Raw genomic sequence first — 26,812 nt, forward strand, 5'->3', positions numbered from 1 at the left:
AACCTTTAACAGCATTAAAAAAGAAAATTCAAGTTCACTTTGACTCAATTCGACGACCATTAAAGTCTTAATTTTTTTTTTATGATCAATGCCATTTTTAATATTTGGTTAGGACGAAATAAGACTGACGTTTAATAGAAACTCTGACAAACGAATAAAGATACCATCACGGCTTATTATATTCCTTAGACCCATTAAAAGTTGTTAGCGGCCGAGGCCCTAGCAGTCGGTATTCGATAGATTTTAATTTCTCGCTCTGCTATAGAAATGGTTTCGGTTTTCACTACTTCATCTCAATTCTCTATTGTCTCGCCATCATCACTATCGCTATCAAATTAGATAATCTCTCCCCTTCTGACCCAGAAACGTCATCCTCATGTCCATCTGCCTCTTCTTCAATGGTTTGTTTCTTCTACTTCATTTTCTCCTTAATTTGTATCTCTCTGTACCCTGAACCCTTATCTTCCTTGTCTGCTTGCTTCAGTTCCTCCCTCATCTTCTTAAAATATTCCTCTTTTGCCGAAATAATAAACAAGCTTCAGGAGATGACAAACATATCTTATGTGGGATACTGAATTATCAACCTGTCTGCCTACAGCTGATTCAGCCAGTCATGAAAAACTTAGCCAAAGAATTTGAGGAATTAGGATTTTCCAAGAACTGTCGGAATATAGATAAAACAAATAATGCCAAAAAGAAGAAAAGGTATTCTTCTTCAACCTGACAATCAATTACTTTGCCTCAGCAACTCCCAAAGTATCATTCAGGCCTGTCCATAGTTCTTAATTCAGGAGTCAAAGTATTTAACTTGATCAAGTAGATACGAATTATCAACATTCTTTGCATCAGACACCCTTGCGAATAGAGGAAGTGGACTGCCTTCCTCATCAACCCTTGTTCCCACTGGTCTATGGATATTGATCTCCAACTTCTTTTTCTTGAGAACCCGTGTTACAGGCCTGTGAGTCAAATTAAATTAAAACAAAATTAAAAAAAAAAAAAAGGTAAAGGTAATAGAAAAGAAATGGATCAAGCTTCATTCTACTTGCGCATGGATATTCCTATAGGATACCACACAACTGAATCAAACTTTAGTGGGGAGTGCTCCCAAAACACACGCACTTTAAGGGGAGAATCAGTCACATTGGAATAAAACCTTCCTCCGCCACATCTGCTTCCTCAGAATCATCAATATCTAGCTTCTCTATTTGTCGTCTCAAATATTCTTCCCTGAATGCACCGGTTGCTAGCTTGGCATTATCCTTCTCAGAATTATCCAATTGAATTCCGGACATCTTCTTTCCCTTAATTTTCTGATTCAGAAAACGGATTTTTGGGGTCATTGGTAGGCTCATTGAAGCAGAAAATTTATCAATAGGCAGCTTCATCACATCAAACACCTCTTTATCCTTTTGAATATGGATACACCGCAAATAAGTTACAAAGGCCCTTTTAGCCAAGTCCTGTAATAGAGTGAGGAACAATGCAACAGTAAATTGAAGAATTGAGTGCGAGAATTGTAATCTGTATTGCGACAGAAAATGGCAGATCGCCTTTACAGAAGTACTCTTCCACCTTCTGCAATTCTATAACTCTCAACAATTGTTTTCTTCGATATAGACAATTAACTGAACTTGGTAGACCCTGCATACCACGAGAAAGTACCGTCTGGTAGGCGGGGGTGCATTGGATCCAGATTCGGGTTTGTGGGACTCAATCCATTCATTCAGTAACGAAATTCCTTCCTTCCTGTTCAATGAACCTGGCTTCTAGACATGGATTTAGTTTTCTGATGTCGTTGGTGGAAAGAGAGATATAATGGGTTTTGGTCTTCAAAGAGAATGTGGGTTTAGATTCTTTAGAACTGTGAAGAGGGTCTAATTTTGGGCACTGAAAATGGAATCGGGAAAGATAGCAGATCAGGCGATGAGCATTTAGCGGTGCCAGTTGCAAGGGGGTTTCGGTTTTAGTGAAGGTAAGAGAGAAAATGTGCGCCACTTTTCCACATTGTGAAAAAAAAAAAAAAAATCATGAATTCTTTTTTTTAATTTTGTTTACGACGATAGTATTAATAATTTTAGGCATTCTTTAATTAAAATACTAAATTTATTTTACAGAAATATTTTCAAAAACCGTAAACTATAAATTAATAATTAATTGTAAAAGTTTTCTATATAAAAACAAAATATTCAAAAATTGTAAATATATATTAATCTTTGAAAAAAAAATATTTCGTTTTTCATATTTTTTAAAGAATTTATAAATAAAAAGAAAAAAATATGTAAATACAAAAAAAAATGATAAAATATTCTCTTTTTTTTCTCATTGAAAGTGTAAAACATTTTAATAAAATTAAAAAAAAAAAACAAGCAACTATTATATTTATAAATCCATCAAACAAAGACTTGTATGATATACAAAAACCGGAGAAGCTGCTGAGAAGTTACAGCCTTGAACAGAAGACCAGAGACACATCACATCACACGAAAGGAACCGTATTTCCCAATTTCCCATTCCTTCTGTATCTTCGTTACAGCGCAAAACAGACACAGAAGACATTTCCTCACTTCTCGCATCTTTCCTATTGATTCAAGGTTTTGCAGGCGCCATTGGCCAAATCTTTTGCATCTGTAGATATCTACAAAGCTTTTCACAGAGAGTTTAATTGAATTGCCACCGGAGAGGGAGAGAGAGAGAGAGTGATGGGTAACAGAAAGAGGGTAGAGGCTGAAACAGAATCTTGTTTAAGTGAAGCCTTATTGTTTGCGACCATGTGTATAATTGGACTACCCGTTGATGTGCATGTCAGGGATGGCTCTGTCTATTCTGGAACTTTCCACACTGCTTCTATCGACAAGGACTATGGTGAGTTTTTTAATTGTATTAGTTTATGAATCTCCTGAATTGATTTTGGGCTTTTTTTTTTTATCAAAATTGTATATGGGTTATGGTTTTTATGAGGAATTGTATCTGGGTTTCTAATGTTTTTGAGAAATTATCATGTTGGTATTCTTTAATGTGGATGTGATCGGATTGAATTCTGATCTGGATTTATGCCCATCCTGTATAATTTTTTTTTTAAAGCTATAACGAATTTTGCTGTTATGCTTTCCTCATGTCACGTTCACAAGAGAGAACGATAAAAGGAAGGCCTGAAATGTGAATTTTGGCAATGAAATAAAATGACGGAATTTGAAATGACATAACTTTGTGGATTGTGTTATTTTATGTAGGTATTATTTTAAAGGAAGCAAAATTGATTAAGAAGGGGAAATGTGATGGAAATGTGGCTAATGGGAGTGTGATAGAAACGCTTGTAATTCTTTCAGATGATCTCGTTCAAGTTGTAGCTAAGGTTAGCCACTTCTTCTGTTGGAGATCCTTGTTAGTAATGTGGATGCAATATGGAACAATTTATCTGATGTGTGTGGGCTGTTTCTACAGGGAATTCTATTCCCAGCTGATGGTGCCATGGGAAATGTAGCTAGTGATGAGGTAGAAAGAGCTGTGGTCAATATTCCTTCCTTTGAGATTATAGTGAGTGAGGCAAAAGAATCTAACAAGTCGGCCACAGATAAAAAAAATGAAAACAGGTATTGTTCCATATTTGATTTTGGTTGTGATTGGAAATAATAACATCGTCCTTCCTCCTTTTCCAAGTTAGCTATTCAATGTATATGCAGAAAGTTTCTCCCCTTACATGCCTTGCTTGTGAGAAAGATTGCATTAAAATAAATTGAATAAATGTGAAGGTAATTAGAAAATTGACTGGAAAATATGGAATAATTAGTGGATATTGTGGCTGTAGGTACAATTAAATCGGAATTTATGATCATACAATTCTGAGATTTCATGGTCGCTAAATCCATCCCTTATAGATATTGTTGAATAGCTCTCACCTGAGTTGTCTTATGAATTTGAAGGCAACTTGGGTATCCATGTTACTTTTAAATTCTTGCATTTCAATGGTTGCTTATTCATATAGAAATCAGAACTTTGGCCATCTGAATTGAATGATGTACTCACTGTACTTATTGAAGTAGGATTTCAACCAACAACAGTAATAGTTTTGGTAATGGTTGCATGCCAACAAAAGCTGGAAAGGAATATGAAGGGAGAAAAGTTTTACCAAATCATGCAGCAACTGCCGCAGAAGTGGAACCCGGGAAGAGAGAGAGGATAAATAATTCAAAAGTAAGTTTATTCTCGTCCATTAGATTTACTTTTTGGGTCTTATATGTTAGATACGAAGGGGAGGTTTCAGCAAGTGCGTAAAAAAGAAAGTCTAGAAGCTTGTCCTCATATTCAGTAACAGTTTCTAGTAAATGTCAGATGTCATGAGCATCTTGGCTAGGAAAGACCTTCTGGGTCATTACTAGCTGAATTGGCTACTTGCTATATTGAGTGCCAAAATTTTTTTTTTTAAAGATTCTTGGGCTTTTCTTAAAGCTTTCTATATGGATCTACTACAGATTAAATGAGCCGAGATGAAAAATCTAATTCCTGAGGTGTGGCACGTTTTCTAAGTGGTGGTGGTTTTTTTTTTTTTTTGGTGGGGGTTGCGGGGGGTGGTGGGGGGGTGGGGGGTGGTTTGTTAGTTCATCTCTGTTAATTGTTTCTTTTAATTTTTCTTATTGCAGAGTGAAGAAGCTTTCAATTCCACAGTTATTGGAAGGTAAAATTTACTTACCTTTAGCCAAGTTTTGGTCCATTACTCGATGGTTGTTTTGGTGCTACATTAAACTTTGGTTCTTACCATTGTATCCCTTGGTACTGGCATTACAAAAACATTCAGATTCTGTAATGAATTTTCTGCACACTTTTTCTGCATTACTTATTATTGATATTCAATTTTTGGACTATACTTGTATGCACAGTGGTATCTCTATTCAGCTACAAACTTGGTTTGAGTAATCACCTTAAAATTATTTCCTCATTTGAATTCTTTCTAATTTCAACTCAATATCATTTGAATCCATATCATAAGGTGTAACGAAATTTTTATGCTAGTTGTCACCTACAGCAACCCTCCTCCTTTATCCGGGCTTAGGACCGGCTAAGCGCAAACTACTTAGGCGGAGTTGAATTCTTTCTAATTTCAGATTCCTGAAAATTATTTTTCTGGCAGGCAGGTTGGAGATAATGGGTCACAAGGGGAGCAGGATCATCACAAACAGAATTCTGAACTTCAAGGGGAGAAGAATGTATGTGATGACAGGCATAAGTTAGGCATAAGTTATTTCCTTGCATAGGATCCAGGATTAATAGAATTGGAAAGTGATTAATGTAGATATTTACCTGTGTGCAGGATAATGAAGTTCAAAGCTCAAGTATAATCGGTAAGTTCAATGCCCAAAGAAGGGTTTAATAATATGATTGTGCTTCCAACTAGGAAGGCATGGCTTGTTTTTATATGGCCCCTGAAGTATTGCACTTTTTGATAATGAGCACTCAAACTGTGGTTTGGGTGTTATCAACCCCCCAACTACTTGATTGTGTGCTGTTGAGGCCTAATTTATGCCAATTTATGATGCCAAAGCATGTGATGGATGAATATTCAGTGTTACCATTAGAAAAATCAAGGTTAAAATGCATTATTTTGCCCCTGATTTTTCTATTGGTAGCAATAAATATGCTGATTATATCACCACGGTCGAATAAAATACTGTTGTCCATGATGTAAAAGCTTGGTTGCCTGAGCTTGATGATGACAATCAACTACCATTATGCTGTGGGCTTTTACACCATAGTATTTTGTAGTGTTAAAACTTGTAAATTTCTTATTGGGTGCTTGCCATATCTGATGTATGATTATATTAAATTTTAACATTATATATCTTATGATGAGAGACATTTAAATCCTTGTTTGCCACTAGACCTGGAAAATTTTATGATGATCTTCATGGTTGATTACCTCTGTGGATTTTATGTTGCATTATTAAAATTCCCAGTTTCCAGTTAGGACATACTGTTTGTTCATTCTGTTTCTAACCCGCATTAATTGTTTATTGCTCTTCTTGCAACTGGTTTGTGCCCTTTAGAAGCCAAGGCTGTTGAGGAAGGACAAACAATGACAAAGTTGTTACCTAATGGAGTATCTTGTGATCCAATGCTTGCACTTGTTAAACCAGACAGTCAATGCTTTGGAAGGTCTGCTTCTGCAGGCAGCTCTTCTGCAAGTGCTGTTTGTTCAAGTATTTCAACTGCTTCCAATGCATTGGTTGATGTGGCCGCAGAATCACGTTGTGGTTCATTGGCTTCTTCAGCTGATGCAGTCTCTCCACAAAGTTCAGAATCCACCAAAAGCTCTAAGGTAACAAAAACGTTTGATTCCTTTTTACCTGACTGGATGTTTTATTTTACATACCATTCATTAGATTTTGATGCCTATCATTCAACAATAGCAAATGTTTCACTAGTCATTGTTTAGCAACCATCTATCATGCAATATTTTTGTTTAATTCTTTTGCATAATTATTGGGTGATATTGTAGTTTCTTAGGAACTTCACAATATCATAGTATATTATCTGTGATCAAGACAGTGAATTTTTTTTTTTAAATTGATATTTATTTTTGTTCAGGAGTTCAAACTCAATCCAGGAGCAAAAATTTTCTGTCCATCCTTTGCGACTCCAACATCAGCCACTGCAGCAGCGCCAGCAGTTGCAAACATGGCTTACATGCCAAGCAACTCTCCCATGTTACCTATTGCTGCTGCTCAGCCAGAAGTTGGAATCAGCCCCTTTGTACCGCGGCCATCTCTCCAGGCTAAGTTTGCTCCATACACTAATTTGACAGCTGCAAATGGTGGCAGTGGTCATCAATTTTCACAGCCTGTATGTATAAGTGAACTTGTTTCTTACATGTTGAGTATTTTTCTGACATCAGTTCAGACTCTGCTTTTGGGACCTTTTTTAATCAGATCACTTCTCCAAATGCCAACTTTTTTCTCTTCTTTACCATTTAATTGTACTATATTTGTACCAGAGGATATCTCCGCCACCCCCCCACCTTCCAACTCTCTCTCCCTCTTGTTTTTCCTTTGTTTGGCCTCTGTGGAAGATAGCTCTAGAACATAGGACTGTGCCAACTTAGCCAGATATACACCATGAATCAAAAGAAGACTACCATTATTAAAATTAAGAACTTTCTTACTAGGAATTTGTCAAACCTGTTGGTAAGCTTACCAGATTAGCAGTCATTGCGCCAAAAAAAAAAAAAAAAAAAAAAAAAAAAGATAAGCACTTGAGGAAATTTCATTAGTTTAGAAAATTGACCTTTTTCTCCTTCTGACTGCTTCACCTAGGTAGTAGCAAGACAGTTTTCTTTTCTTACATCGGTAGATAGTAGTACCATATATTATAACCTAATATCATGACAGGTGTTGAAGGGATAGGCAGAGTTATGATATTCCGTTTATGAAATATTTTCATGCTAGTTGTCATTCTCATGAAGTTTCCTTTTTGGCTTCAGATTATGGGGAACAGGACACAGCCACTTAGATATGCTGGTCAATATCATGCTGTTCAGGCTACGCCAACATATGTGCCTCCAAATTCTCAAGCAGTAAGTAAAAGGAAGATTTCCAATGATGTTCTTTTTGCAGTTAATTCCCATTTTCTAATATTGATGTCAGGAGATATTAGTCTTTATTTGCTGATAAATTGGTGACATATGTTTGCTTTCTGTTTTCCCTAGGTTATGGTTGGACGACTTGGGCAGCTGGTCTATGTGCAGCCAGTTTCTCATGTAAGATATAACATCCAAAACAGAATACGATTAGAGCACTATGATGTTTGGTTGTTTCATTAATTTAATCTAAGAATAGTGTGCTCCTTCAAGTGTCATGGCTCATGTTTGGTTGTTTTATGGCCATACCAGGAAGCAGTGTAGACTATATTTCACGGATCAAACTATTCACAAAAGTAGAAGAGGAAATAGTGCCTAGCACAACTGTAGAGTCTTATTTCTTGTGCGCTTTGATTTTGATGCATTCTACTTGAGTTTTTCTGTTCTGATCTGCTAAAAATGTTGGGTCTCTTTCAGTGGTTTCTGGCTGACAAGAGGGACCTTTTAAAGTCATGGACATGCTCCCATTAATTAAATATGGAAACATATTAACTGCATTATTGCGGTGCCAATTATTGTCGTGTGCATCATTAATGCAAAATATAATTTTGAAGAAATAGTTAAACTATCCTGTCAGCTAATGAACTTGGTATGTGATGCATTCTAATGTGTGTATGTTGAAGGAAAATCAATTTCAACTTCATTTTAGATTTCTCATACTTGAGTTCCTGTCTTTTATTTTTATTTCTAGAAGCATTTCTAATATATTTAAGCTGTTTTACTTTTATTTTATTCTGTTTCTCATCCCAGGGATCTTATCCCAAAATATTTCTATTCTCTTATTGTTTGTTTGTCTTTTGTTTCATATGGAAGGATTTGGTTCAGAATGCAGCAACTATCTCGCCTGTATCTGCATGTCCTCTTTTGACATCACAACAGGTCCCATATCCTAAGCACCAAGGTACAAATGGGTTTTAATGTTCTCTATTGAACATTTTATGTGTTGTAGAAGATAGTGGATTTCCATAGATCAACTGTAATCCCAAAAGTGACCCTATCAAAAAGGGAAAGTCATTTAGACTCTCTCTCTCAAATTTTACCTTCCCAAGTCAGGACTCTGGTTAGATATACATATCCTAGTTTGCGTAATTAGTGAAAACCCATTCAAGAGAGGAAAAAGATAATGACTGAAAGCTTTGATAAGTGACTATCATATCAAAAATCAAGAACTAGCAGCCAGAGCCAGCAGCTTTAGTGATTTTGTTGTGATCCATTATAGATGCGCAGCTAGTGAGAGCATACCATACTTTTAAGAGAAGTTAAAAGGGGGAAAAATGGTAATCCTATGTAGAGTGAGAGGTGACATGCCAACAACATCTGGGTGAGGGTCAGGGAGACGGGTAGATTCTTATGACATCATTATAAAGTAGAGAAAGATTCATCTAAAAATTAGGGCTGAAATTACTATAGAACCATTAGATGATTAGTTTGGGTCTTATTTAGATTTATAAAATTTTTCAAGTGTTAGTTGAAAATGATGATTCTTTTTTTCTTTCTGAATTTAGTAATGATGTTGCGCTGAAGATTTGATCCACTGTACAAAAATTGCAACCTATTTCTCAACTTAGGGTAAAATGGCAAAATTAAAATGACTGGACAAAATTGCAAAAGCGCATGTGCTTGGATTTTTCTTGTCATTTGACCATTAAAGATAACCAACATACTTTCATACTGGGGTAAAATAATGGATATGAGAGCTGATGCTTATCAAATTTTCTTTCTCGTCTGCCAAGAATTTGAATGGCTTGTCCATGTATGAATTATTTCAAGCCGTAATGGTATATACCCATGCTTACACGGATACAGACTCGTGTGTGTTGTTTGGCATAACTTACTCTTATCTGCTGATGAAAGGCAAGTTCAACCTGCATTTCATTTACAAACTTCTTGTTGATTGTTTTCCATTGAATTGGTTCCTCGAATTGCAGGGAGTGCAGGAGGCCAGGCCTTACAATTGTGTGCACCCCCAGCTTTTGTAGCTGGTGGCCAGCAACCGTTTGCAATGCCAAGCCATATCCCTCTTTTGCAACCTCCTATCCCTGCTAACCGGCCCGTTCCAGTTCCAGGATCTAATGCTCTGTTCGGTACCAAGTTTCCATGAATATATTCCATTGCTATTATGACTTCATGATACTTATTCATGAATGATAAAATTTTGGTCCATAGTTTTTTGAAGAGCATTTAGTATAGAGGTGCTTAATTTTTGTCCCTCATATACAGGTTAAGCTCATTCTATGCGAAATTGCCAATGTCAGACCTATGGAGTGTTTTTTCTTTTTCTTTTTCTTTTTTCTTTTGTTTTGGGGGGGGGCGGCTTGTACGCCGTATGGGGTGACGGAATGGTGGAAGGTAACATAGACAATAAATTGAAACAGACAGACAACAGCCACAATGTTTTGATAGAGGTTATTGGGATACTGTTCCTCTTGCCATCACTAATAAAGCCTACTTCACCTCTTTTTATCTTGGGGTTTGTAACTGTCTAGCATCCACACGTTTCAAAAAAAAACATTCTCTGTGAAAATCCTACAAAATTCATTCATGCTCGTTCTGTGGTAACGAGTTTCTAAATGACTCTGGCCTATTGGTACCTTCAGCTGGTAGGGTCTAAAATATTTGCCATTTCCCTTGAAAGAAAGGTACTAGAGAAAAGTGAAGGAGAATTAAATAGCAACAGCTTTTCAAATGGTTGTTCGGAAATCAATTTTCTGTGCATATGCACTTATTAAGATTTATTTAATACAATGCAAAAAATAACAATTTTATTAATAATTTGTATGAATAATTATGTGAAATTGGTGCAAAAAGGTTATTTAATCATTTTATTAATTATTGTACAAAACGTAAATGTGTCGTAAAAATTATACGACCATGAACTAAGGGAATTTCGTTTAAGAGAGTTGGAAAGAACGTACGCTCGCCCGAAGCTGCAAAACAATTTTAACATTGGACCTCTTGAACCTGCAATCGAAGAAAATATAATGACGTTTTCCAAGGAATTAATAGGCCAAAAAAGTCCCAACGCAACAGTGAATGCTAGATGCCAGCCCCAGGTTACGATTATCCAAGCTTCAAGTCTACAGGATCCGGGTTCATTAGCAAGTTCAAAGTCACCTGCCACATCTGCCGAAAACTTCCGATTCAAATCTTCACAAATGCTGTATTCCATTTTACCCTGCTAAATTCATTTTTCAGATGACCTATAATTTGAAAATGAATGGCCAAACACTTTTTCTTCTATCCTTCTTTTTTTTAAAGATTGGCAAATGAATCTAAACATTGGATCACAAAACCTGAGGCACATCCTCGGATAACATGAACAGTAAAAAAGGGGTTGTCGTGTCTAAATATTTAACAGGCTAACCTTCGAACTGTCGCATTAACTTACAATTACTAGATGATAAACAAGCGGCCAGTGCAGCTGCTTTTTTTTTTTTTTTTTTAAATCTGTGGAATGAAAAGCATCAAAAGGCTCAAACATAGATTTTCTTTGGCCTTCACCAATTCTAAGATAACAAGCCTTCTACATAATTGTCCAATTACCGCAAATTCTTCTCGAACATGTTAGGTAGTAAGTAGCAGGCTTAATATCGCCCCTCCCCGTTTGATGCTTGTGGACATTTCTTTGAATGATCACCGTCTTCATCTCAATGCTAGATTTCTGAGCTTCTCAGTTCATCCAGTTTCAGTCTGGCATCTGTAGTTTCATCTTGCACCTGAGTTGCCTGGTTCTCTGTCATGTTTTCCTGCAAAACCTTCATAAATGCTGAATATAAATTTATAAGCCATTGATCTTTACATAATAACTGATTTAACGTTAATTGTATTCTAAAGGAACACTTATTAGCTGTCATATTACCTGCAATAACTCAGTCATCTTGGCAGTTCTATAATTAACCAAAGGTCTTGACACGACTGCAGGGTGATTATGCAGGGCAGGCTGCACTGATTGCAAGGGCTCAACAGAAAGCGGCTGATCTGTGTCACTGATATCATCCTCTGCAGCAAGGCCAGAATCTTTAGCAGGCAAATTAACAGCTGAACCATTATCAGTCTTTGTTGACTGTGAAGGGACTTGAGTTCTTTTAATGACTTCTGTTAACAGTTTCTCAAAGGGCATACCAGGCAATTTCATTGATTTGGCTTCAGCATCTTGCTGTGCTGCTGCTAAATTTTGATTAACACTGGCTTCCTTTTGTATGCTTGAAGACATTAACTGGTGGTCATTTTGAGATTGAAAGTGAAGCAACTGGGTTTCAACTGCCAGCACTTGGTTTGTGGGTGTTGATCCATTTGATGGATGAGCAGCATCTAGCACCCGTTTTCCCTTGAAGGCCACTGCATCAGTAGGTTGGGTTGCGGCTGAAGATGGTCCACTGGCATTCCCATTTGATAAATCAACAGGTTGGAGTAAAACAGGCACCACATTGCCTCTTGAGATCACAGGAGTTTGATTTGCCATTGAAGGCACCTGTTTGCCTTCGGAGGTTATCGGATTAGCCGCTCGAGCTGTATGAACAATTCCATTTCTATCTCTTGGGATGGGAATCTCATTTCTTCTGATCATTTGGACGCCTGGGGCAACATCATTGTCAGTGGAAACAGGAACATAACGTCCAGACTTAAAAACAACACCCCTCAAAGTGGTTTCTGAGTTGCCAACCCTAACAGTGAGTAAATATCCAGCATCAAATGCTGCCTCAATGACACCATGAACTACCTGACCCACCATGACATCAGTTGCATCATTAGCTGAATCTACTTGATGGGGCTGACCTCCATTGACCCCTACAAATCCAGGCGGAACATGAGAGCTCTCCCCATGATTTGGATTTGGATTCATTGAAGCATGAACATCACTTCCATGACCAAGATTTGGTCTTGGATGCTTACGTGGACGACCACGCTTGTGTGCACCCCCAGCTTTTGTAGCTGGTGGCCAGCAACCGTTTGCAATGCCAAGCCATATCCCTCTTTTGCAACCTCCTATCCCTGCTAACCGGCCCGTTCCAGTTCCAGGATCTAATGCTCTGTTCGGTACCAAGTTTCCATGAATATATTCCATTGCTATTATGACTTCATGATACTTATTCATGAATGATAAAATTTTGGTCCATAGTTTTTTGAAGAGCATTTAGTATAGAGGTGCTTAATTTTTGTCCCTCATATACAGGTTAAGCTCATTCTATGCGGAATTGCCAATGTCAGACCTATGGAGTGTTTTTTCTTTTTCTTTTTCTTTTTTCTTTTGTTTTGGGGGGGGGCGGCTTGTACGCCGTATGGGGTGACGGAATGGTGGAAGGTAACATAGACAATAAATTGAAACAGACAGACAACAGCCACAATGTTTTGATAGAGGTTATTGGGATACTGTTCCTCTTGCCATCACTAATAAAGCCTACTTCACCTCTTTTTATCTTGGGGTTTGTAACTGTCTAGCATCCACACGTTTCAAAAAAAAACATTCTCTGTGAAAATCCTACAAAATTCATTCATGCTCGTTCTGTGGTAACGAGTTTCTAAATGACTCTGGCCTATTGGTACCTTCAGCTGGTAGGGTCTAAAATATTTGCCATTTCCCTTGAAAGAAGGGTACTAGAGAAAAGTGAAGGAGAATTAAATAGCAACAGCTTTTCAAATGGTTGTTCGGAAATCAATTTTCTGTGCATATGCACTTATTAAGATTTATTTAATACAATGCAAAAAATAACAATTTTATTAATAATTTGTATGAATAATTATGTGAAATTGGTGCAAAAAGGTTATTTAATCATTTTATTAATTATTGTACAAAACGTAAATGTGTCGTAAAAATGATACGACCATGAAACTAAGGGAATTTCGTTTAAGAGAGTTGGAAAGAACGTACGCTCGCCCGAAGCTGCAAAACAATTTTAACATTGGACCTCTTGAACCTGCAATCGAAGAAAATATAATGACGTTTTCCAAGGAATTAATAGGCCAAACAAGTCCCAACGCAACAGTGAATGCTAAATGCCAGCCCCAGGTTACGATTATCCAAGCTTCAAGTCTGCAGGATCCGGGTTCATTAGCAAGTTCAAAGTCACCTGCCACATCTGCCTAAAACTTCCGATTCAAATCTTCACAAATGCTGTATTCCATTTTACCCTGCTAAATTCATTTTTCAGATGACCCATAATTTGAAAATGAATGGCCAAACACTTTTTCTTCTATCCTTTTTTAAAGATTGTCAAATGAATCTAAACATTGGATCACAAAACCTGAGGCACATCCTCGGATAACATGAACAGTAAAAAAGGGGTTGTCGTGTCTAAATATTTAACAGGCTAACCTTCGAACTGTCGCATTAACTTACAATTACTAGATGATAAACAAGCAGCCAGTGCAGCTGCTTTTTTTTTTTTTTTGTTAAATCTGTGGAATGAAAAGCATCAAAAGGCTCAAACATAGATTTTCTTTGGCCTTCACCTATTCTAAGATAACAAGCCTTCTACATAATTGTCCAATTACCGCAAATTCTTCTCGAACATGTTAGGTAGTAAGTAGCAGGCTTAACATCGCCCCTCCCCGTTTGATGCTTGTGGACATTTCTTTGAATGATCACTGTCTTCATCTCAATGCTAGGTTTCTGAGCTTCTCAGTTCATCCAGTTTCAGTCTGGCATCTGTAGTTTCATCTTGCACCTGAGTTGCCTGGTTCTCTGTCATGTTTTCCTGCAAAACCTTCATAAATGCTGAATATAAATTTATAAGCCATTGATCTTTACATAATAACTGATTTAACGTTAATTGTATTCTAAAGGAACACTTATTAGCTGTCATATTACCTGCAATAACTCAGTCATCTTGGCAGTTCTATAATTAACCAAAGGTCTTGACACGACTGCAGGGTGATTATGCAGGGCAGGCTGCACTGATTGCAAGGGCTCAACAGAAAGCGGCTGATCTGTGTCACTGATATCATCCTCTGCAGCAAGGCCAGAATCTTTAGCAGGCAAATTAACAGCTGAACCATTATCAGTCTTTGTTGACTGTGAAGGGACTTGAGTTCTTTTAATGACTTCTGTTAACAGTTTCTCAAAGGGCATACCAGGCAATTTCATTGATTTGGCTTCAGCATCTTGCTGTGCTGCTGCTAAATTTTGATTAACACTGGCTTCCTTTTGTATGCTTGAAGACATTAACTGGTGGTCATTTTGAGATTGAAAGTGAAGCAACTGGGTTTCAACTGCCAGCACTTGGTTTGTGGGTGTTGATCCATTTGATGGATGAGCAGCATCTAGCACCCGTTTTCCCTTGAAGGCCACTGCATCAGTAGGTTGGGTTGCGGCTGAAGATGGTCCACTGGCATTCCCATTTGATAAATCAACAGGTTGGAGTAAAACAGGCACCACATTGCCTCTTGAGATCACAGGAGTTTGATTTGCCATTGAAGGCACCTGTTTGCCTTCGGAGGTTATCGGATTAGCCGCTCGAGCTGTATGAACAATTCCATTTCTATCTCTTGGGATGGGAATCTCATTTCTTCTGATCATTTGGACGCCTGGGGCAACATCATTGTCAGTGGAAACAGGAACATAACGTCCAGACTTAAAAACAACACCCCTCAAAGTGGTTTCTGAGTTGCCAACCCTAACAGTGAGTAAATATCCAGCATCAAATGCTGCCTCAATGACACCATGAACTACCTGACCCACCATGACATCAGTTGCATCATTAGCTGAATCTACTTGATGGGGCTGACCTCCATTGACCCCTACAAATCCAGGCGGAACATGAGAGCTCTCCCCATGATTTGGATTTGGATTCATTGAAGCATGAACATCACTTCCATGACCAAGATTTGGTCTTGGATGCTTACGTGGACGACCACGCTTGTGTGCACCCCCAGCTTTTGTAGCTGGTGGCCAGCAACCGTTTGCAATGCCAAGCCATATCCCTCTTTTGCAACCTCCTATCCCTGCTAACCGGCCCGTTCCAGTTCCAGGATCTAATGCTCTGTTCGGTACCAAGTTTCCATGAATATATTCCATTGCTATTATGACTTCATGATACTTATTCATGAATGATAAAATTTTGGTCCATAGTTTTTTGAAGAGCATTTAGTATAGAGGTGCTTAATTTTTGTCCCTCATATACAGGTTAAGCTCATTCTATGCGAAATTGCCAATGTCAGACCTATGGAGTGTTTTTTCTTTTTATTTTTTTTTTTTTCTTTTGTTTTGGGGCGGGCGGCGTGTACGCCGAATGGGGTGACGGAATGGTGGAAGGTAACATAGACAATAAATTGAAACAGACAGACAACAGCCACAATGTTTTGATAGAGGTTATTGGGATACTGTTCCTCTTGCCATCACTAATAAAGCCTACTTCACCTCTTTTTATCTTGGGGTTTGTAACTGTCTAGCATCCACACGTTTCAAAAAAAAACATTCTCTGTGAAAATCCTACAAAATTCATTCATGCTCGTTCTGTGGTAACGAGTTTCTAAATGACTCTGGCCTATTGGTACCTTCAGCTGGTAGGGTCTAAAATATTTGCCATTTCCCTTGAAAGAAGGGTACTAGAGAAAAGTGAAGGAGAATTAAATAGCAACAGCTTTTCAAATGGTTGTTCGGAAATCAATTTTCTGTGCATATGCACTTATTAAGATTTATTTAATACAATGCAAAAAATAACAATTTTATTAATAATTTGTATGAATAATTATGTGAAATTGGTGCAAAAAGGTTATTTAATCATTTTATTAATTATTGTACAAAACGTAAATGTGTCGTAAAAATGATACGACCATGAAACTAAGGGAATTTCGTTTAAGAGAGTTGGAAAGAACGTACGCTCGCCCGAAGCTGCAAAACAATTTTAACATTGGACCTCTTGAACCTGCAATCGAAGAAAATATAATGACGTTTTCCAAGGAATTAATAGGCCAAACAAGTCCCAACGCAACAGTGAATGCTAAATGCCAGCCCCAGGTTACGATTATCCAAGCTTCAAGTCTGCAGGATCCGGGTTCATTAGCAAGTTCAAAGTCACCTGCCACATCTGCCTAAAACTTCCGATTCAAATCTTCACAAATGCTGTATTCCATTTTACCCTGCTAAATTCATTTTTCAGATGACCCATAATTTGAAAATGAATGGCCAAACACTTTTTCTTCTTTCCTTTTTTTAAAGATTGGCAAATGAATCTAAACATTGGATCACAAAACCTGAGGCACATCCTCGGATAACATGAACAGTAAAAAAGGGGTTGTCGTGTCTAAATATTTAACAGGCTAACCTTCGAACTGTCGCATTAACTTACAATTACTAGATGATAAACAAGCAGCCAGTGCAGCTGCTTTTTTTTTTTTTTTGTTAAATCTGTGGAATGAAAAGCATCAAAAGGCTCAAACATAGATTTTCTTTGGCCTTCACCTATTCTAAGATAACAAGCCTTCTACATAATTGTCCAATTACCGCAAATTCTTCTCGAACATGTTAGGTAGTAAGTAGCAGGCTTAACATCGCCCCTCCCCGTTTGATGCTTGTGGACATTTCTTTGAATGATCACTGTCTTCATCTCAATGCTAGGTTTCTGAGCTTCTCAGTTCATCCAGTTTCAGTCTGGCATCTGTAGTTTCATCTTGCACCTGAGTTGCCTGGTTCTCTGTCATGTTTTCCTGCAAAACCTTCATAAATGCTGAATATAAATTTATAAGCCATTGATCTTTACATAATAACTGATTTAACGTTAATTGTATTCTAAAGGAACACTTATTAGCTGTCATATTACCTGCAATAACTCAGTCATCTTGGCAGTTCTATAATTAACCAAAGGTCTTGACACGACTGCAGGGTGATTATGCAGGGCAGGCTGCACTGATTGCAAGGGCTCAACAGAAAGCGGCTGATCTGTGTCACTGATATCATCCTCTGCAGCAAGGCCAGAATCTTTAGCAGGCAAATTAACAGCTGAACCATTATCAGTCTTTGTTGACTGTGAAGGGACTTGAGTTATTTTAATGACTTCTGTTAACAGTTTCTCAAAGGGCATACCAGGCAATTTCATTGATTTGGCTTCAGCATCTTGCTGTGCTGCTGCTAAATTTTGATTAACACTGGCTTCCTTTTGTATGCTTGAAGACATTAACTGGTGGTCATTTTGAGATTGAAAGTGAAGCAACTGGGTTTCAACTGCCAGCACTTGGTTTGTGGGCGTTGATCCATTTGATGGATGAGCAGCATCTAGCACCCGTTTTCCCTTGAAGGCCATTGCATCAGTAGGTTGGGTTGCGGCTGAAGATGGTCCACTGGCATTCCCATTTGATAAATCAACAGGTTGGAGTAAAACAGGCACCACATTGCCTCTTGAGATCACAGGAGTTTGATTTGCCATTGAAGGCACCTGTTTGCCTTCGGAGGTTATCGGATTAGCCGCTCGAGCTGTATGAACAATTCCATTTCTATCTCTTGGGATGGGAATCTCATTTCTTCTGATCATTTGGACGCCTGGGGCAACATCATTGTCAGTGGAAACAGGAACATAACGTCCAGACTTAAAAACAACACCCCTCAAAGTGGTTTCTGAGTTGCCAACACTAACAGTGAGTAAATATCCAGCATCAAATGCTGCCTCAATGACACCATGAACTACCTGACCCACCATGACATCAGTTGCATCATTAGCTGAATCTACTTGATGGGGCTGATCTCCATTGACCCCTACAAATCCAGGCGGAACATGAGAGCTCTCCCCATGATTTGGATTTGGATTCATTGAAGCATGAACATCACTTCCATGACCAAGATTTGGTCTTGGATGCTTACGTGGACGACCACGCTTGCGCTTCACAAGAATGATTGCTGATTCATCAGGATGATTCCCTTGGTTTGCTTCGCTCATGTTCAGTATATGAAAAATAAACTTTACCTGTGTTCCACGCAAGCTAATATGTGGTTTTCCCTCCCTGCAATGAAAAATGTGGTTAATTTAGAGTTCATGGAAGTAAATTGTCTACCAACCATTACATTAATTGTCCCACTACAGACCATTACATGTCAAAAGTCTAGATGCTAATGCTTTCAATAATCAACTTTAGTAAGCATGATGGTCACCCCACCTCACTACAGAATAGAGTAATGGCAGATGCAAAACAAAATGATGGATGGCGCATCTAACACTTGACTGCATAAACATTTTTAAACATATTATATACAGCTAAAATCCAACCTAATATCACAGTTCACAATCCAACACAGAACATTTTTATGCTCAATAGTGCTCAGGCATTCTAAGAATTTTTAAGTGTTCTATTTGCTTAAAATTGCAAATGTCCTGAATCAAGAAAATCCTCCAAACTCTTACTCTTGGACATCAAATATGAATGTATATGCCAAAATCAATTTGTCCAAAATTAGTATAAGAAATATTAGAAGGTAGAAACTGATGTCTATGTGATGCCTTGAGAAAATAAAACTCAAGAGAATAAGGAAAATCCTAGGGAACATGTATTTACAAACATAGGCTGAACTAACAATACAACAGAACCCAAGAACAGCATCCAATCCTACATCCATGGTTGTGAACTGCCATGATTTTGAAAATCATCCTCTTCATCTTAATTTATGCTGCACACAAAATATTTGCTCGAGAAAGCTAAAACTTGCAGACCGTGTCAGGCCACAGAGCAATATATTTAACAAAAAAAGATGAAACTACTGCAACAAGCACACAGCATGTGATCATATTCACATGTTTATTTAAATAACCACTGCGTAGCACTGGTCCTGTCTATGCAGGTTCCTAAAAGAAGTTTCTGGATACAGTCCCAACTTCAAGCTTCAATTTTGCATGTAACAGCAAATGGCAACTCCCAAATATAGTAATGAGACTAGTGTTCCCCAGAGTATTTGTCACCAATATGCATAGAAAAAGAAAAACAAATAGAAGCAGTACAAGAAATATACACATATACATAGAGATCAAAGGTTTAAAATGCTGCACGCAGAAACATCAAATACCATTTGTAGAAAGCCCACAATTTCCTGATACTAGACCATAACTTAAGTAAATGTATTGAAAAATGTGAAGAAAAAATAGGAAAGCAGTGATTGCAGGCCATAAGCAAATAATTCCAGCAAGTTATGAAGTCAGGTAACAAGCAATTAATTTTGAAGAAAGAAAAGAACCAAATTTTGCCAATTAACATGAGAAATACTTGTCATTAGGAACTTAGGCAGAAAAAAAATAACTAAAAAAAAACTTTATAGGGAAGAATCAAATAATATTTCCAGACAAACTCAACTCCTACAATGTGACAATACCACTTTGCAAACTAAAATGCACCAATTTCAGTAATCCTGAGTCTCTTATATATCCACAATTGAGAAATTCCCAAGAGGCTACATGCAGGAGTAAGGATATCTTATTAGCGGTTGTGTACTATATGTTTCAACCAACTGAAAACAAGATAAAGGGGGAAAAAGTTATTAGCCCCAGAAAGAAAATTCATTACATCTGATATGGGAATCACGTATTAATTACAAGCATAAAATACATTTGGGAGTTGAATATATAACTCCACACTAGATTCAGCTAGTTTAGCTTCTGCAAAACTTTGAAATGCACATCTTTCGATGTTTTATGATAGAGTTAGGAACCCAATCAATTTGAATAAAGCTACAGCACCAACAGAGAATCAAGGCTGAAATTCTACAAGGAAAATCACTATTTATTCCTTCTATTTTAACAAAACTAACTATTTAATCATCCTATTTTGAAAAATATATTAACTAATCTCAGTATTTTTATTCCATTTACTCTTTGATCCCTCCAGTCATTTTAGGTGTCAGTTTGAATTTCATTTGGTCTCAATAATTTGAAAAACATAACTATATAGTTCCTCTATTTTTTAAATCTTGAATTATTAATTTCTCTCTCCTTTAAATACAGCAGACTAACAAAAATTTCATTTAAACAGAACGGAAGGGACTAAAGAATAGACATAACAAAAATGCAGGGACTAACTAATGTACTTTTCAAAATAGAAGAATAACCAAGTAGTTAGTTTGTAAAGTGACTATATAGTAATTTTTCCAATCCTATATTCCAGATATTAATTTCCTCCACGTCCAGGCTTCCAACAGTAATGAAGGAGCGATTGAATAGCATATTATCACAACACAGCCAGTAATAATACTAGAACTTTATTTCCATTAGAAACAAACCATCACGCACTATAAGAATGGGCAATAAAAGGAAAAACTACAAAAAAGTGAGCATCAATTACACAATAATCGTGAAAATATACAACAACTAAAACCCAATTACAAATACTGAGAGAATAAACACACTAGACCACATATATTCTTGCCACAATGGCAATATAAACAACCCCTGAAAGAACAAATACATACAACCCATTAGAAAGTTAAAAGGGCAACCCAAAAAAATAAATAAATAAAGACTTCAAATTTCACAAATTTATTCTCACAGAACCCTTAGCATAATTGGGTGCTGAGAAAATATCAGGATGAGGATTATCAAAATCATGTTAGCTTCAATTAGAATTTTTTCTGAAAAAGAAAAAAAAAAGCAGCATAAGGGTAAAAAATTTTCAGAAAGCATCAAGAAGCCTAGGGATGGTGAAGAATGAGTACCTGCTGAACAGTGATCTGTGGGGAAATGGAAAATAAGAGAAACCCAAGAAATAATTAAAATTTAAATTTAAATTTAAATTTAAAAAAAAAAAAAGCCGCTTTCAACGAAAATTAAAAAAACATTAGGAAACCCACCCTGAATTTGCTTGTCCGCTGCGGGTCCCCTCCAGTGCTATACTGACTTGGTTGTGACCTAGAATTTGTGACGAAGCAATAGAAAACTGCCTTGTAATTTGGCGTCACCCGTAGCATTGGAAAAAAGTCTTTTGGTGGAGCAGCCGTGTAGGAAAGCCACTCGGTCTGGTCCGTATTATAGTTATGGACCTCTTAGAAGCTGCTGGAAATTCAGAAATTGGCAGCAGAAAAATAAAATAAAATAAAATAAAAAATTTATTATCTTTGAATTCAAAGTCTAATATTTTTTTTTATAGAGCTTCGAAAAAAAATATTTTTTATAGATATTAAATTTTAAAATAAATAATTTTTTATAACAAAATAAATATACTGTAATTTTTTTAATTAAATAAATAATATATTTTCAGTTATTAAATTAAATTAAATTAGGTAAAGTTAATATATTATTTTTTTAAATATTATTTTAAGTATTCTTAATAAATTATTAAATATATTTAATTTTAAATTATTTTAATAAAAATTATTTTCTTAACAATTATGTTATAAATTATTTAAATAAATGCACAATAATACCACACAATCATACAGAATTAATATTAGCGCTTTCAAAACCAAAAAAAAAAAAAAATTAAGCTTACCTGGAAATGTTTAATTATTGTAATATTATAATAAGAACTGAAGAAGGGATGAAGATGAAGTTTCTGTATACAGTTGTTCCTTTGTTCTGACCTTTCCAGTTGCCTTCTCTGGTGCACCCACAAGTGGCAAATGCCTTCTCCCTCTTTTTTTTTTTTTTTTTTTTTATCAGAGCAAATGCCTTCTCTCAGTGTCAAATAATCTTCTTGTATGTATAATCCTACAAGGTAAGATTATTTTTATAATTTTTTTTTCCTTAATATAGTGTTAAATTATATTACTTTTCAGTAATAGTTTATTTTCTTGGTCAGAAGACCATGACGATGACAACAACATATGAGATTATGCGTTCTAATAATCACATAGAGTGGACCAATTATAATTTTTTTATTTTATTAGTTAATCATTTAGCTAATCACAGTTTTCCCGTTGGCTGCATTTCATGGTTTCCTTAATCATATTCTTTGACATGACTTGCTGCTGAGTATGAATAAAAAAGTATTTGTTTTAATTCATAAATCGGTTAAATTAACTTAATAAATTTAAATGAGTTAAAATTATTATAAGATGATTTAATTTTTTATTTTAATATTATAAATTAATTTAATCGAATATTTTATTATATTATTTTTATTTAATTTTTAAAATTTTATCATAAATCTTATTTAATATTTTTTTAATCATTTTAATAATAAATATATTTATAAGTTATTTATATCTAATACATTAATTATTTATCGATCACACTTATAAATACTTTAATTAAATACATAATTATTTAAAATTTTAAATATTTATAAATTCAAATTAACTTAAAAGCACTAACACCCTCTGACTTGTGTTCACTGCGACTACCATCATAGGATACATCTAATGTTTAAATGATAATCCAACATTTGATCATTGCCTGTTACTGCAGTATTGCTCTCAATTTATATCACATCCAAATCCAATTGCCTGGATGTAGCACATACAATTGAACATATGAGAAACGACTCTAATACCGTTGAGATAAAGTTCATTGGTGCTTCTTCTTGTGCATCACCATTGAGGCAACTGTACGTCTGCAAAGCGGTAAATACAAATAAATAAATAAATAAGAGGAGGTAACCTAGAGTACCATATCATGTAGGGGGGAAAAAAGTTCATTTACAGGATCAGTGAGAAGGTAACATCACATCATTGCAGAAAATTATAGCAGTTATACAAGGCACATGAAAAACCTATTATGCAACTGATATGGATCAAGCAAACAGTGCTATTGCAAGAGAATCAGCACTATAAACATCAGTAGTTCTGTTAATCTAAACACTACATTTCCCTTATGCTTATTGTAGCTTTTAACAAAGCACTGCCGCAGATTGTTAGAATTACAAAGAGGAGTGCCTCAACTAGGAGGATCTAGGGACTATTTCTGGTACCTTCTAACAAAGAGGCCTTTGAGACTCTGGAAGGTTTCCAACATATGTGTCATGTACCATTTTTACATAGTCATCAATTTTATCAGCCGTCCAATCATCAGTTTTTATGGGACGGAGAAACTTGACTGTTATAGGCACTGGCCGAACATGCAAGCTGCCTTTCCTCCATGCTAGGTGGGTACCTGTCAGGACCATGGGAACTATTGGAAGGCGTGTTTGCAATGCCAAATGAACAAAACCCTGCAAGGGAAAACACAAATGAAGAAAAGGGTAAAATTGCTGAACTGTCAAGTACAAGCAAAAAGAAAGAAAAAAGTCATCGGGAAGGGAAATCTACACATCTGCATCTCTAGCTTAGGGTGCACAACAGCACAAGGTTTTGAAGAACTACATCTGATTGAGGAAGACCACAAAATGTAAAAGAATTCCATACTTATGGCAAAGTATCCCATCCACTTCATAACTCAGAAAAATTAAGATGATCATTGGTAAAAGGAATTTAAAAACATTTCACAGAAGATGTCTAGATCACATCATCATGAAATGGAACTCGAGGCATACCACTGGGCAAAAAATGAATTCTAACTCATGAATGTTTTCTCACATGTGTTTGAAACACAAATCAGATTGATCTAGTTGTGTGATAAGTAAAAGTCATCACTAAAGCATTCAGTGAGTGAGCAATAAGAGCTCTCATAACAAATTGCTTTGGACAAAATACTTCTGCAATTCTACTATCATTCTATAGCATGAATGTATGATGATTGTGAGAATAACATTTTTTTCAGACAAGGAACTAACATTTACCTTTTTAAACGAAAGCAATCGTCCATTTTTGGACCTGGTGCCTTCAGGAAAAATGATTAGCGATAGGTTGTTTCTGACAACTGCACAAGCTGCCTGCAAGAAGAAGATTTGTGAGTTCCATACATAGACAGAAAATGTGATTGACACAGTGGAGGGAAGATAGAAATGCTTACCTCTTTCATTGATTGAATTGCAGCAGTTGGGTTAGACCGATCTATCCGAAGATGATTGGCCAATACATAAAGTTGTCCAAATAGAGGGTACCAGATTATCTAAAAAAACAAAAATTTCAGTCATCAGTGAATTTGAAGCTTCTCAATTATCTCCTCAAATGTACTTGAATTTGCAACAAATCTAGTCCGGACAGTGCATTTCTATTTCCTCAGCTAGAAACCAAGCCAGTTGATTTCTAGCACACAAATTGATATGGAGTAAAAGAGCTTATCAATCTTGAAGTGCCATCATTTATATTTTGAGGACATACAGATCAATATTAAACAAGATAGCCATCAAAATAATAGAAAAAGAACCTCCTTCTTTGCAATGCCAACTGTGCCTGTGGGGGTCAACCACATCATAAGGAAAATGTCTATAGGAGAAGCATGATTACTGATATAAATCGCCTTCTCATTTGAGAATTCGACACCTTCAATCTTTACAGAATTCCCTAAGATCCACATCTGCAATCAAAATTCTGCATATCATTTAAAACAAATTAAAAGAAATGCAGGATGCTATTTTTATCTTATGATGTTAATTTTGAGAAACATATAACATCATAAGATAAAAATTTTCCTTCTGTTTTTCTCTAATCAATTTTCTCAGCAACCAAGGAAGGAAAGAAATGATTGAAAAAGGGAGGAAATTAAAAAGTTTAGCAATCTTCTTCTTTCACACTGCTTTATTTGAAACTTAACCATTCATACTATAAAAGAGATGCAACTAATATGACAATGTGATCAATACCTACTTCCCAAGTAAGCTTGAAATGAATCATAAATAAAGTTGAAGCAACTCACCAGCATTCTACCAGTTACATGTCCATAAATATTTCCCTGCCTAATCCTCTCATAAGGCCATGGCAAGAGCAAGAGCATGATTATAGCCCATACAAATGTTGTAACCATCATTGACACTAAACAGACCACAATCCTTATACAAGATATCAATGCAGAAATCCACCCATCATCATCAACATAAACATCAGTGTTGGGCCTTTTCTCCTCATCTTCCCTCCTCACTTTTTTCGGAATTTCTTTCACATGTGGGGTGCAGTTTGTGTTGAGGAAACTCTCAAATCTCCTATTCCTCATAAAAGAAACACCTCCATTGCTCTCCATGAGCTTTGCAACAGATATCCTGTACAAGACAAGAGCAAAAGAAATTGTAAGATAGCTAAGCCTTAGTCCCAACGAGTTAAGCTCGGCTAAGGTTGTAAGTTAATTAATGAGTCAGGTTGCTGAAAAACTGCAAGAAATTGAAGGAATTGAACTAAAAGTTTCTGTATGATTAATTGTCTGAACTAGGCTCCGAGTTATGGGGTTTAAATTCCATTTCCTTTTATTCTCTTCAATTTTTAGGCAGGATAAAGATAAATCTGTTCCTAGCCAAGCAAGATTAGTTCCACTAGCACAAAATATTACTCAAAGAGAGAGGATACTACTTGACCAAAATTACAGAGGTTGACTAAACCTCTAACTCTCCAGAAAACCGAGCGAAATCATACACTTTTGCTTGGTTGCCTAGAAAAGTAATAGAAAAAAAAAAGTAATAATAATAATCCTCCCCTCTTAAAGAAGGGCGAAGAGATGAAGGAAAGACCTGAATTTCTCCTTCACACTCGAACAAAACAAACAAACATTTCAGTCCAGTTAAGTCTAATAAGTTTTACAGCTTGGATAAAAATATATGAGACACGTATTTTCTTGTTCTTGTGCTTTTCCCGGCAAACAAACAGACCCAGAACAACAATTTTGAGTTTTGAGATATACCCAGCAAACGTCACTTACCAACTATACCGTTTTCTCGAGAAAATAAAGGAAACAAGGCACAGAATCTGATAGAAAGTTCAAGGAGATAGGATAGGATATCTAAAGAGAGAATAGAGTATCAGGGTCTTGGAAGTCTTTCTCTTACAAATAACAAGAAAGAGAAGCCTTTGGTAGGCAAAGCAAGACGAAGACGCAGAAAATGTGGCGCTAAAGAATCGAGAGACATACAGACGGCAGGTAGGCAGTGGCCTACAAAACAAAGTATTTCTGTCCTTTTACTTGTTGAGTCTCACACGGCATATTACTTGGCCACTTCTGCTTGCTGTGGCCATGCCATACTGGAAAATACATATTTTTCCACCATTTTCTTTTATGTACTTCTCAACCACACAATTCTTTTCATATGTACATCAAATTCATCATATCACAGTACTTACAATTCATGGTTGCAATTTTATCAATCCAAATTTCCATGTTTTACGATCTTTTGCATTATTAGTTCAAAAATATTTATCAAATTTCAAAAAAAAATACATACATATATATATATATATATATATATATATAT

At 36.2% G+C, this 26,812-nt stretch overlaps 5 protein-coding genes and 1 long non-coding RNA gene across 11 annotated transcripts; 2 read left to right on the top strand and 4 right to left on the bottom strand.

Annotated features, from left to right (window-relative positions):
* The first annotated feature begins 2,384 nt into the window (after positions 1–2,384).
* On the top strand, positions 2,385–9,910 carry LOC110662365 (uncharacterized). 5 transcript variants are annotated; one of them, XM_021821319.2, is made up of 14 exons: positions 2,385–2,865; positions 3,234–3,355; positions 3,445–3,593; positions 4,041–4,194; positions 4,641–4,675; positions 5,129–5,204; positions 5,309–5,339; positions 6,042–6,313; positions 6,583–6,837; positions 7,475–7,567; positions 7,700–7,750; positions 8,444–8,531; positions 9,559–9,714; positions 9,851–9,910. In XM_021821319.2, exons 1-14 carry the CDS (start codon positions 2,703–2,705, stop codon positions 9,853–9,855), a joined length of 1,650 nt encoding a protein of 549 aa, XP_021677011.2. In that variant the 5' UTR covers positions 2,385–2,702; the 3' UTR covers positions 9,856–9,910. The 5 variants fall into 5 exon arrangements, with proteins under 5 accessions (XP_021677011.2, XP_057992815.1, XP_021677009.2 ...); XM_058136832.1 differs by lacking the exon at positions 9,851–9,910 and having other exon boundaries at positions 6,120–6,313; positions 9,559–9,805; XM_021821317.2 differs by lacking the exon at positions 9,851–9,910 and having other exon boundaries at positions 2,386–2,865; positions 9,559–9,805.
* A 987-nt stretch (positions 9,911–10,897) lies between these two features.
* LOC110662364 (protein METABOLIC NETWORK MODULATOR 1) lies at positions 10,898–12,534 on the bottom strand. The gene is made up of 3 exons (XM_058136833.1): positions 11,753–12,534; positions 11,490–11,629; positions 10,898–11,385 (listed from the first exon to the last, which is right to left on the bottom strand). Exons 1-3 carry the CDS (start codon positions 12,471–12,473, stop codon positions 11,284–11,286), a joined length of 963 nt encoding a protein of 320 aa, XP_057992816.1. The 5' UTR covers positions 12,474–12,534; the 3' UTR covers positions 10,898–11,283.
* Positions 12,535–12,537: 3 nt separating this feature from the next.
* LOC131173946 (uncharacterized) lies at positions 12,538–12,857 on the top strand. Its single transcript, XR_009144278.1, has 2 exons — positions 12,538–12,667; positions 12,804–12,857. It is a non-coding gene; the product is annotated as an uncharacterized LOC131173946 (long non-coding RNA).
* Positions 12,858–13,858: 1,001 nt separating this feature from the next.
* Positions 13,859–15,644, bottom strand: LOC131174108 (protein METABOLIC NETWORK MODULATOR 1-like). The gene is made up of 3 exons (XM_058137171.1): positions 14,702–15,644; positions 14,439–14,578; positions 13,859–14,334 (listed from the first exon to the last, which is right to left on the bottom strand). Exons 1-3 carry the CDS (start codon positions 15,642–15,644, stop codon positions 14,233–14,235), a joined length of 1,185 nt encoding a protein of 394 aa, XP_057993154.1. The 3' UTR covers positions 13,859–14,232.
* A 1,164-nt stretch (positions 15,645–16,808) lies between these two features.
* On the bottom strand, positions 16,809–21,486 carry LOC131173945 (protein METABOLIC NETWORK MODULATOR 1-like). The gene is made up of 4 exons (XM_058136835.1): positions 21,390–21,486; positions 18,526–18,562; positions 17,389–18,441; positions 16,809–17,284 (listed from the first exon to the last, which is right to left on the bottom strand). Exons 3-4 carry the CDS (start codon positions 18,370–18,372, stop codon positions 17,183–17,185), a joined length of 1,086 nt encoding a protein of 361 aa, XP_057992818.1. The 5' UTR covers positions 18,373–18,441; positions 18,526–18,562; positions 21,390–21,486; the 3' UTR covers positions 16,809–17,182.
* Positions 21,487–22,799: 1,313 nt separating this feature from the next.
* Positions 22,800–26,510, bottom strand: LOC110662363 (1-acyl-sn-glycerol-3-phosphate acyltransferase). 2 transcript variants are annotated; one of them, XM_021821309.2, is made up of 7 exons: positions 26,263–26,510; positions 25,273–25,612; positions 24,784–24,933; positions 24,427–24,525; positions 24,254–24,346; positions 23,447–23,686; positions 22,800–23,089 (listed from the first exon to the last, which is right to left on the bottom strand). In XM_021821309.2, exons 2-6 carry the CDS (start codon positions 25,591–25,593, stop codon positions 23,450–23,452), a joined length of 900 nt encoding a protein of 299 aa, XP_021677001.2. In that variant the 5' UTR covers positions 25,594–25,612; positions 26,263–26,510; the 3' UTR covers positions 22,800–23,089; positions 23,447–23,449. The 2 variants fall into 2 exon arrangements, with proteins under 2 accessions (XP_021677001.2, XP_057992494.1); XM_058136511.1 differs by lacking the exon at positions 22,800–23,089 and having other exon boundaries at positions 23,119–23,686.
* Between the last annotated feature and the right edge of the window lie 302 nt (positions 26,511–26,812).

The sequence above is a fragment of the Hevea brasiliensis genome, chromosome 15 (assembly GCF_030052815.1).
Source record: "Hevea brasiliensis isolate MT/VB/25A 57/8 chromosome 15, ASM3005281v1, whole genome shotgun sequence".
Lineage (NCBI taxonomy): Eukaryota > Viridiplantae > Streptophyta > Magnoliopsida > Malpighiales > Euphorbiaceae > Hevea > Hevea brasiliensis.